The following is a 12,657-nucleotide window of genomic DNA, read 5'->3' as shown; positions in this document are numbered from 1 at the left end:
AGATCTTTCACTTCCTTAGTTAGAGTCACACCAAGGTATTTTATATTATTTGTGACTATTGTGAAGGGTGTTGTTTCCCTAATTTCTTTCTCATCCCATCTGTCCTTCGTGTAGAGGAAGGCCACTGATTTGTTTGAGTTAATTTTATCTCCAGCTACTGCACTCCTTTCCATCTTCCAATGGCTTCCTTGAGTAATTCTGAATGCAAATTTTGTTTGGTTTTGTTTCTAATTTTCTGGAATGATTTATTTAAAAGTACCCTTTACATAGCTCTAAGAAATACTGCCAGCTGTTTTTAAAGATTCATCATAAATATTGTTTATCCTTTTGGTAATTTTTGCTACAACCTATTCAGTTCTATAAATTGATACTGTTTTAGGATACTTCTTAAAAATAAATATTAATTTTAGAGTGAAGAAAAGTCTGCTCAAGATGGCAATAATGCTTCACCCAGCCACACTGCATCACAGCCTAATGCTCCCCAGGACCCCAAGTCAGCACAAGGTTCTGCCACATGGGAAGGAGCCAAAGATGGGGTGAGACAGAACTTATTAACTATGAACACATTTAGGTCTGAGAGGAAAAGAATGGTCTAAATTTAATCCCGTCTGTTTTTCTCTAGGATAATGAAGAGGAAGAAGAGGAGCCTTGTGTAATCTGTCATGAGAATCTGTCTCCAGAAAACCTTTCAGTTTTGCCTTGTGCTCACAAATTCCACTCTCAGGTAAATGTTTAAGCTTGTCCTGTTAACATTTTACCATTAATCAGCTAAGCAAGATCACTACCTTACTTACAAGGTCCATCAGCATCCGGTGCCATTTCATAGTCCCACTGGGCATAACTACACTTCACTCTGGGTGCCATACAGAAACATTTAATCTTTCACTGTATACAGTCATGGTTGTGCTACTGTTTTTCAGGAGGACAGCCTGGAGATTTAAATGGTATACAGTATACAGTTCCCATGAACAGAACTAGGAGAAATATTGATTGACATAGCAATGAGTGACAAGACTAGCAACAAAGAAGTGCCACTTTACCCCGACTTGCTATAAATTCTACAGTGTCTGTTTTCCTTCTGTAATAATGGCCCTTCTCATTTTAAAGCAGAAGACTTCCTTAGTAATCTCTCTCAGCTCTTGTGTTTATGTGTGAAGGTTCAGATTCTGGAGTGTTAATGCTAGAGAAGTGTAAGGCTGGCATATCTTTTGTGTTCTTGATATTTCCATGTATTACCTGGAGCTGCTGCTGTGTAACTGTTACTCATGTATAATGTATGGCCCAAATCCTCTTGTGATTTGACAAAAGAAAAGATAATCTTAGACAAGAAGTATTTTCTTGGGGATTTTTTCAAACCATGTTTCAAAGATACAGTATGTGGTGCCTGATGCAAAATTATGTGTGTTGTCTTCTTCAATCTGAAGAGGTATGAAAAATAGCCAATCCCAGAGGTCTTCAAGATGACACTTAGCCACCCAGCTTTCCCATTTTGAAGTTTTGATGTATGATGATTTTTAAAGAAAAGTGTTTAACAGAACTTATACCCACTTCACAGTGAACAAGTACATGATTCATTCAGGTTATTCTTTCGAATTAGTTATTAGGCCTCAAACATAGCCCCTGTACATAATCCTTTTACCTTATTTGGTTCTCCATTATTCAAATATCAAAAACTCGTGGTTTTGGTGTTAATATGTAGAGTCAAAACAAAGCCAATACTTTATAGTTCAAGATTGCTGTCATTGTCACCATAGAAAACAATCAGAAGAGACTTTTCCTCCAGGGAGTTTCAGCCTTAGAACCCCATAGGGATATTGGTAACATTCATATGCTTAGTTATGATTTTTTAAAATGAATTATAAATGAAAGTATAAATAAAATCGACAGAAGAGAGACTATAGCAATCTTCCCCAATATCCTTGTCAGGAAGAAGCACTAGCATTTTTAAAATAAGGTGAGACCAAAATTTTAGTCAAATAGATTGGCTTAAAGATACTCTGCAGTTGCCAGCTGTGTTGCTTAGTAAACCAGAGAGGGAGGCACATTTATAGCAGGTGGCTCGGCTTTCCAATCCACCAGAAGATGTGATAGTTGGTATCTACAGTGTATAGAGTGATAGCTGCCTCTTCTAGGCTAAATTTGAAACTCTGACTTGAATCATTTTGCTCCTTAGTGCATTAGACCATGGTTGATGCAACAGGGCACATGCCCCACCTGCAGACTCCATGTTTTGCAACCAGAAGAATTCCCTGGCCACCCCAACGGGCAGTTACCCAAGATCTGATACAAGGCAGGTAGCTATACCTAAGATCAGCTTTAGACACTGGAATTTAGTTCTGCTTTTTAATGAGCTAATTGTTTGAACAGTACTATGCAGCAGTATGTGCCTTGACCACCTAATCACACCACAGCTGAGTCAAAGAGATTGAGACAGATCTACAGCACATGTAATTAAATGGAAGAGACTAAAGAACATGGATTTTATTGCTTTTTGTAAGATTTTTCCATCTGTAAACACAAGGCCTGTAAACATGACTATCAGTATATTTCTTGAAATGTCCTGCATTTTCAGCCTTTTTTTCTTCCTTCTTATTCTATTGTCTTTTCCTTTCTCTCAAGTATGATATATTTTGATTTCCTGAAATGAGTTTAGTAGAACAAGTAGAAGGATAGGAAAATCCTATAGACTTTAGTTTTCTTTTTAACTTTGAAAGGTTAGTATTATAATTATTGTAAGTTTTATTTCTATCTTCTGAAATGACCATACTTGGTAAGATTATGGACTTTGACACTGGTGACCATACAATGGTTTGTAATAGCTTGTGAGAGGTGATTGTTATGTTTCAGACAGTGCAGATCGTTTGTCAACTTGTTGTTGCCATACAATCTCCATAATAATTATACTGTAGAAACTGCAACTAAGATTCGCCTTTCCCCCAAGAGCTAATTCTTAAAAATCCCACCACAAGATGCCTATATTCCCAATATTTAGCAAAATAAATATAGAATGAAGTTAGAATTTGAAATCAAGAGGTAATAAAAGGGGCAGATACTCAGATTAAGTCATTTGCTGGGATAGGTAATGGAAATTTTACATTGCTTTGTAAACATATTCTTTGGTTCTTGGTCATTTGCATTTGGAGGAATTAGAAGTTTTTGTTGTTGCTGCTTTGTTTTGTTTTCTTCTTTAAAGGTGTCTCCTTTATGTAGTTGTTCTGGGGAAGAGAAGAAGCCATTATATGTATTGCTGCTGCTTATGACAGAGGTGATATCCACTAGATCAGTTGTCTATCAAAGCTTATTACTGAGAGAGTTTCAATTCTTAGACAATAAAGCCTATTTTAAAAACTAGTGTAAATGCCTGTAAGTATTGTACATGCCTGTACCTTCAAACATAAAGTAAACCATGGTACCTTGTGAGACATGTGTTCCTTGGTTCATATTCACAATCTCAATTTTATTAATTTGGGGGGGAAAGGTTTTTTGACTCAGCAACTATTTTGTCTGTATATTTCAGTGTAAATGTATCTTGAAGTTACTGTGAACCTCTATTTAAAAAGTCAGTGCATGTAATTGTATGCTAAGCTTCTTTTTTATTTTATTTTGAAATCAAATTGAAAAATGTGAAGAAAAATATTTTTAAAATTTCAACATCTGAGGGGGTAAGTTGACTTGGAAGGTTAATGGTGCTTGTTACAGAGTTTGCTGACCTGAGTTCTATTGCTGAGACCTGCATGTTGAAAGGAACAAACCAATAGTCCACAAATTTTCTACTAACTTTCATGTGTGCATTGTGGCTTTTGTGTGTACATGCATACAGTACTCGTAGATGCACAAAAGAAAAAGAAAAGAAAGATTTTTTAAATAATGCCATTTGTCTATATATAAAATACCAACATTGTGTTTGAATTGCAAAAATCTAGAACTCATGGGACATTTAATCATTATCTTATCATGGTTATGTAGCAAGTTACCTTGTAAGATTTAGTTCTTGCTTGTAATTGTAATTTCATTTTTATGTGGAAAATAAAAATATTTCTGAATTGAATATCTATTTCTTTATGTATTCATCTTAAATGTGTCCAAACAAACTTTAATTTTCTATTTCAAATGTCTGCTTCTGTTGACTTGTACTTAAATTTTTCTTCTCTTTTGAGGAAATCATAGGAAAATGTCTAATTTGTCAGCCATCTCGTCTTGTAAAATGTCATGGATGTCTGGGCATCTCAGAATACAGGAGTTTTGGGGACTCAGTGTTTTCCTTATCTGTTTCGTTTATTTTGCAACTTTGTCATGTCCAAAGTTATGTGGCTGGGCAGTAAATAAGCCACCTGGTACTAATGGCTCCTGATGCTCTGCCACATGCCACCTTTACAAGTTCGTATGCTAGAGTGATAGTAGTGATGACTTGTCATTCTTGGCTTAAGGCAAGGGGCCAGAAGACTGAATATAGTCACTAATATATAGTGAAAATATAGAAAGACACTACCCCACAAAGTCATACCTAGTTCTACAGATGCTGAAGTTAATGGATCTATAAAACTGATGATAAACAAAATGTTCACTCTCATGCTTTCTTCTGAGGAATGATCTTACCCTTGTCAGAAACCAGTTAACAACCAGAGAGCTCCTGGCAGGGCAGTGTTTGTATCAAAAATACTTCCTGAGGCTCAATGAGTAAGAGTGCTTACTGCCCAAGTATGTGAACCTGAGTTTGAATCCTCTTGCCCCTATATAAAGATTTAGGCAGGCTTTTTACCTAGTCTATCCAGAAGGATCCTGGGAACTTACTGAACAGACAGCCTACAAAAAAATGGGAAGTTTTAGGTTCAGTGACAGATTTTTATCTCAAGGGAATATGGTGGAAGAAGAAAGAACAGGAAATCTAGAGCCATTGTCTGGACTCTGCACCTTTGTATGCCCAAGATTTTTAAAACAAAATATTCTGGAAGTGTCCAGTTTGAACATATACAACCACACCTACGGGAGTATATGCCTTGTGATGTTTTCCTTTCTATTTATTTTTCTTGTTTATAACATTTTATAGTTTTTAGAAGATGCATTCATATGTGCTTGGTACTTTATTTGATCTACTTTTGACAAGTATATATTACTGTGATTTCTTTAACATGGTGAATCTCAAGACTGACATAAGGGGGAAATAATTTACTTAAGGTGACAGTTAAACAATCTACAAACTAGCATTCTGAGCATGTAATGCAGGTAGGTCTTCTGTCCTCTAGCTGGAGATCCTATTAGTATTTTCACTTGCATCCATTTTAGGATTTACTTTGTACATAAGAAAGTTACACTTACTATATCTTAAATAATTCTCTTCAAATTAAACAAGATAAACAGTTAAGTTTTCTACTAGGACTATAGTATTGGGTTTATAGAATACAAAGATATGGTAGTGATATCACGTGGTGGAAAGAGTGTGACTTCCCTCTATAGTGTGATTAAGATGTTTCCAATTATTGAGAATTATTTTAACTTGAATATTAGTATTCCTTTTCACTCTTTAATCTTTCCCAGCTTAAAATTTTAATTTAGTTCTATGGTTCCAGAAGAAAAGTTTGGTTTTTAAATTTGTCAAGAATACCCTATATTTGTAAGATATTCCTAAATACTATATTAACCATTCAGATGAGAATTCCATTATTTAATTCCCAGAAATATATGATAATTTTTTGAAAAAAAAATGTAATTTCTCATTTGATTATTTTCTGTCACGACCGGCCTTGACCAGCAAGAACGACGCGACGCCTGAGATCCTTCTCAACAGCACTTTATTCAGGAACGCCATTCATGATGCTATGGGGAACACAATGGACTAGCAAGGCCGCCCTATATACTTGAGCGTTCACTGCCCAGGTGCTCTGTGTCTTACTGTTGCCACGGGATAGGCTAAAGCAAGAATCACTTCAATAACATAAGGCTGGGCAAAGAGGACTTATGCTGAGTCATTATTATTATCAGATGGGCAGTGGAAGTCAGTGCCATCTCATTATTGTTATCAGATGGGCAGTTCAGCGCCATCCTATAATGGTGAATGATGTGGCTTGCAACAATTTTCCTAGAAATAGCAACAAAAACAGCTACCTGGCTAAGAACTGTTTATTAACCAAATATTTATTAGTTTTCTCTCCCAAGTAGCAAACTTCACTTGGCTTATTTCATCTACTTAAGTTTACTTCTTGATGACCAACTGTATTTTAAATGATCTACTCTTGATAATTTGAAGAGACCAAATAATATAGCCATTAGAGTACAAAGTATTGGGTTTAACTATGACATTTTCATACATGATTATTTTGCTTTGCTTATTTTTCCTACTATGGTAGAAAAATTATTAATCTCCATTTACATCAATGGCCCATACCTAAAATAATAAAAGCAATCTACAGCAAACCAGTAGCCAACATCAAACTAAATGGAGAGAAACTTGAAGCACTCCCACTAAAATCAGGAACTAGACAAGGCTGCACACTTTCTCCCTGTCTATTCAATATAATACTTGAAGGCCTAGCCAGAGCAATTCGACAACAAAAGGAGATCGAGGGGATACAAATTGGAAAGGAAGAAGTCAAAATATCACTATTTGCAGATGATATGATTGTATATATAAGTCACCCTAAAAATTCCACCAGAGAACTTCTAAACATGTTAAACAGCTTCAGTGCAATAGCTGAATATAAAACTAACTCAAATCAGTGGCCTTTCTCTACACAAAGGATAAACAGGATGAGAAAGAAATTATGGAAACAACACCCTTGACAATAATCACAAATACTTTAAAATACCTTGCTGTGACTCTAAGCAAGTGAAAGATCTGTGTGATAAGAACTTCAATTCTCTGAAGAAAGAAATCAAAGAAGATCTCAGAAGATGGAAAGATCTCCCATGCTCATGGATTGGCAGGATTAATATAATNAAAATGGCCATTTTGCTGAAAGCAATCTACAGATTCAATGCAATCCCAATCAAAATTCCAACTCTATTTTCCACGGAGTTACAGAGGGCAATTTGCAAATTCATCAGGGATAACAAAAAAATCTAAGATAGCAAAACTATTCTCAACAATAAAAGAACCTCTGGTGGAATCACCACGCCTGACCTCAAGCTGTACTACAGAGCAATTGTGATTAAAAAAAAAAAAAAAACAAAAAAACAAAAAAAAAACTGCATGGTACTGGTACAGCCACAGACAGGTAGATCAATGGAATAGAATTGAAGATCCAGAAATGAATTCACACACCTATGGTCACTTTATCTTTGATAAGAGAGCTAAAACCATCCAGTGGAAAAATGACAGCATTTTCAATAAATGGTGCTGGCACAACTGGCGGTTATGTAGAAGAATGAGATTTGATCCACTCTTATATAAAGCTCATATCTAAGTGGATCAAGAAACTCTGCATAAAGCCAAAGACTCTGAAACTTATAGAGGAGAAAGTGGGGAAAAGCCTCGAAGATATGGGCACAGGGGAAAAATTACTGAACATTACAGCAATGGCTTGTGCTGTAAGATCGAGAATCAACAAATGGGACCTTAAAATATTGCAAAGCTTCTGTAAGGCAAAAGACTGTCAAGACAAAGAGGCCACCAACAGATTAGGAAAGGATCTTTACCAACCCTAAATCTGATAGGGGACTAATATCCAATATATACAAAGAACTCAAGAAGCTGGACTCCAGAAAATCAAATAAACCTATTTTTTAAAATGGGGTACAGTGCTAAACAAAGAATTCTCAACTGAGGAATATGGAATGACTGAAGCACCTGAAAAAATGTTCAACATACTTAATCAGGAAAATGCAAATCAAAACAACCCTGAGATTCCACCTCACACCAGTCAGAATGGCTAAGATCAAAAACTCAGGTGAGAGCAGATGTGAGGATGTGGAGAAAGAGAAACACTCTTCCATTGTTGGTGGGATTGCAAGCTTTGGAAATCAATTTGGCAGTTCCTCAGAAAATTGGACATAGTACTACTGGAAGATCCAGGAATACCTCTCCTGGACATATACCCAGAAGATGTTCCAACTTGTAATAAGGACACGTGCTCCACTATTTTTTTTGGGGGGGGGGCTATAAAATTTTATTATACGTAAAAGAATATTACCAGCAATAAATGCAGACAAGCGAGGACACAACAGGACTGACTGGAAGATGGAAAACTCTTTGGAAAGTAAACAGGTTTAAGTGGCTGGGAGCCTCGTGCCAAACACCACAGGGCGTCAGGGCAACAAGTGACTACTGTGTGAATCCGCAGTACCTCTCCTATTGGAGCAAGGACCTCAAGGATGCTTCCCAAGGTGGCCCAGGCTGATCTGGAGTCAGGGTAACACCACTGTAAGCAAGTCATTTAATTGGAAAATTTCCACCAACTATACATGACCCTTGAGCCACCACAATTCAAATATAAAACATTAAGTTACAGGCTGTGGAAAAAGAAGGTGACATGAGTTAGAGCTCCTTCAATCCTGGTGGTTCCGTGGATAAAGGATAGGGATGGTGAGACCAAGCCCCTCCTCTCAGTGTACAAACAGTTACTCTGATAGTAAGTTGTATTGACAACAAAATAGACTAAAAAGCAATCGCTACTCTATGTTGGGGTGGAGGTGGAGAAAGAATGAGTCTGTGAAGCCGGAGCGGGCAGTGGGAGGTTCTGGCCGGGGTGGCCCGGCCGAGGTCCTACTCACTCCAAAAATCTCATAGTGAGCAGGAGTAAGGACTGCTTCTTCTCTGTTCTGGGCCTGCATGCCCCAATGCATGTGGCTTATATAACCCTCACCTCTGCCATCCTTGAAGTAGTCATGTAATATTATACTGTCTTGTAATATTATATTGTCTTTTTGAGAAGAAAAGTTCAGCAGGTATAAGAAGGAGGGAGAGGACACAAGAAAAGGTGAAAGGATGGATTGGGAAACAAAAGTAAAGAAACTGAATACTTTGGGATTAGGAAGTTATTTCTTCAGTTAAGATAGGAGCCAAACAAGATTAGGATAGTCTTGAGGAGACAGTATCTCCTGAGAATGAAGTCAGACATGCATATTCTAACATTGATACCTGACTGGTGTTTTAGAAGGATTAGGACACATATTTTGCCTTTTTAATTTCAAGTTCATATTTGTTTAGAACAGGTCCCAAAGGTTGCATCACTGTAAGGGTGATGCAATTTCACATCAACTACTGTGATTTTGATAGCAGTAATATACTTATGCTGTGTGAGTGAGTAATCTGTCAATGTGCTCTGACAACTCAGAGAGAATAGCATTGTGGAAGAAACTACAGCTGAGGCCCTTTCATTTCTTTTAGATTGTATTTTATGACAAAAATAGGAGCTATTTCTAATCAATAAAGATACATGTTTACTTTAATTCAAGGAAGAATTCCTTTCAGTTCCAAGGGCATAAGACAAAGCCATACCTCAGCAACTGAAGGTGAAGTGCTTTCATTTCATTTAAGAAAAGTAAACTGTTTAATGAATTGTAAACACATTTAAAGTATTATCAGATCATTACCAAAAAAGCTAAATGAAATTTTAATGACATCATTTGTTAGAGACGTATGTGTATAAATCTATTTTCTTTATTTAATTGTATAAATTAAAATATAATTACCTCATTTTCTCCCTTCTCCTTCCTCCACCCAACCCATGCATGGCCCACCCCCAAATTCAGAGCTTCTCTTTTTCTTTATTTTTATGTGTGCGTGCACATACACACACATACACGAATACATAAATTTAACAGGCTTAGTCCACATAATGCTACTTATGCATAATGATTTCAGGACCATTTGATATTGGATAACCAATTGGAGGACTCTTCCTTGATGAAGACCATTTCTCCCACTCTCAGCTTTCCTTAGTTGCCTGTAGTTTTTTTGTTTGTTGTTTGTTTGTTTTGTCTAGGGTTTGAGTCCCTGTGTATTTTCCCTCTTCCATATTAGCATGTCTTCTGGTATTTTCATTGTTCATTTTCCCCCTTTTTGACACAGACCCTTGTTACATGGCTTAGACTTATCTTGAATATGTAGGCTCTAGTGAGTCTCTTGCCTCCTTTGTGGTCAGAATTTCAGTTGTATATCACCAAGCATGGCAATATGTTTTCTAAGGGATAAAGCTTCACAGCTACTCTCTGCCATCTCTTCTCTATACCCATCAAAGGCATGGCATTTTTACCATGCCTCATACCAGAGTGGTGATGGACCTCATGTGTAAGTGATTAGTGTGTGCTTACTAGACCTGACTGATTCTTTACACATAGTCCTTGAACTGATGAGCATTAGAACAAAAATCTTGGGGTAATTCAGAGCTTGTATTCTGGGCCACATGGATCATAAGAGTGATTGTAAACTATTGGAAGTTCTTGAACATTTCAAGCTGTGCCAGTCATCATCATGGAAAACAAAGCAATCTAAATGGATTTTTCTGATTATCAGTTATTTCAAAACCCTATTTTTCACCTGGAGCATTTGTTTATAATTCATGTTTACTCAGTGACAGAGTAGCTTTTCTTTGCTAAGATTAAAAAATTGCAATCACCCCATGCCATTTTCTTGGCTAATATTCATTTGTTTATTATCTTACAATATAACTTACATAAGAAGAACCCTGTTTTTCTATCTAAAGAATTGCCTGACATTTAGGAAATATTTTAATAAATAGAGTTTGTGAATTAAATGGAATTTACATAAGAAAACAGAAGATGATCATCTTAAAGTAGTACAGTAACTGGAAACAACTGCTGGCTAGAAAGATATTTTCAGACATCTATAAAGATCCTCACAAAATATTTCACAGTTAACAATGATACTTGTGACAGGAATAATTTAAAACCTTGAAACATTTAAAGTACAATTAAGAGTAAAAACTTAAATATCTATATTCTGGTTTTAATGGAGAAATGGATATACCAATAATACTGACACTTGGAAAACCTATGAGAACTTAGTGAATATTTAAATCTACCTAATGGAGATGTTAAAAAGAAGTTAAGGTAGCTACTGCTATAGAAGTCATGTAAGCTTGCATTTGCACTGAGATGCATTTCTTAAATGCTTTATCTGCTGAAGATACTGGTGTGTTTGAGGCTTAGTTCATGAATATTGAAATAAAAGCAACTACATATTTCCTGAAGAAGAATAGGTAGCCAAAAAGAAATGGGAATTTGAGGTTAATGAGTTACCTAAACCTAAGTACCGAGAACTCAGAAACAATAGGACCAGAGAGGGGTGAAGATAAATCAGAAATCAACCAGGCATGATTGGGTAACAGTGACTCACTCCTACTCTGTCTTCATTATAGAGATGAGTAAATACCTTTAGGAAAAGAAAGTTCTCCAGGAAGCCCTAAAATGTTTTTATACATGGCAACTGAAATTTCACAAATCAATCACAAATCACTCTTGGAGATATAACAATGGAAAAGTTTTGAAATATTGTAGAAATTACCTCAGAGACAAAACATGACCATGAGCTATTCAGAAAATGCTACAATTAGGTACAAATAAGTATGTTCCATACAGGATTGCTGCAGAGCTTCAATTTTTATATAATGTCCCCAGAGCACAGTGAAGCAAAGAATAAAAGAGAGACTCGTGTGCTACTTTTGAATATCACCATATGTTTCGGAAACCTTTGGCATGTTTATCTTCCATGCTAGAAGAAAAATGAAAACATGAGGCCATAAAAGGCTGTACATGCATGATCAAAGTAAGAACGCTCATTTCCAGTTCATATAGCCTACATTATCTCTTTCCAGGCAAATGTATAAGCAATACAAAGAAGGAACACTTATGCTTGCAACAATTTGAATGAGTCATGATTGTGTTGAAAGCATGTGTCTGCTTCATGATAGCATTACATAAAATTCCAGAAAATACAAACATTTTTGAAAAGCACATCAGTGGGATGAAGCGAACATGAAAGGACAAATTAATTGTTGTAAAATAAGAAAAATAACAAGGTATGGTAAAAATATGTTCATACTGTGAGGATAGTTTGATGAGTATATGCATGCACCAGAACTTATCAAGTGCTGGGCGTGGTAGTGCACATCTTTAACCTGGACACTTGAAAGGCAGAGCCAGGAGGATCTCTCTGAATTCAAAGTCAACATGATGACTTCCAGTCCAACCAAGGCTACATAGACCCAATCTCTAACCATCAAAAGAACTTGGCAAATTATAAGCTTTATGTGCGGATATAATATGAAAAGGTGAGCATTAAATTTACATAACAAGGTCATTACATTCTATGTGATATTCTAATGGAGCAAAGATGCTAAGGCAGAACTCATTCTGAACTACTACCTATTTGGCTGGATGTGGATTCCTCTACTTTTCTATTGATCTAATCCTGTAAAAGCTTTAGAGTTTAGGTATTTGCCCACATCCTTTTCTGACAATATTCACAGAATGATTCTGACAATATCACTTAACTCTTCCATCATTCCTGAAAGCATGCTCCCTCTTTTAAAAGAAATCTAGTATCATTTAGAGCAGTGATTCTCAGTCTTCAAAATGCAATTTAATGTAGTTCCTCGTGTTGTAGTGACCACCAAAATAAAATTATTTTTGTTGTTACTTCAGAACTGTAATTTTGCTACTATTATGAATTGTAATATAAATACTTGTAGAGATGGGCTT

At 36.1% G+C, this 12,657-nt stretch overlaps 1 protein-coding gene across 4 annotated transcripts in view; it reads left to right on the top strand.

Annotated features, from left to right (window-relative positions):
• The window catches only part of Dzip3 (DAZ interacting zinc finger protein 3), a 65,078-nt gene extending 61,026 nt beyond the window's left edge, over positions 1-4,052 (top strand). For 2 of the 4 annotated variants that reach the window (XM_021209118.2, XM_021209119.2), the window contains 3 exons: positions 411-536; positions 623-724; positions 2,174-4,052. In XM_021209118.2, the coding sequence (XP_021064777.1) occupies positions 411-536; positions 623-724; positions 2,174-2,284 (339 nt within the window). In that variant the 3' untranslated portion in view covers positions 2,285-4,052. Of the gene's footprint in view, positions 1-410; positions 537-622; positions 725-920 lie in introns of all 4 variants that reach the window. The other 2 variants (XM_029544187.1, XM_029544186.1) reach the window with 2 other exon arrangements.
• The last annotated feature ends 8,605 nt before the right edge of the window (positions 4,053-12,657 follow it).

Source organism: Mus pahari, chromosome 12 (genome assembly GCF_900095145.1).
Source record: "Mus pahari chromosome 12, PAHARI_EIJ_v1.1, whole genome shotgun sequence".
NCBI lineage: Eukaryota > Metazoa > Chordata > Mammalia > Rodentia > Muridae > Mus > Mus pahari.
Note: the sequence above shows the minus strand (reverse complement) of the source record. Positions and strands in the feature narration are given on the sequence as shown.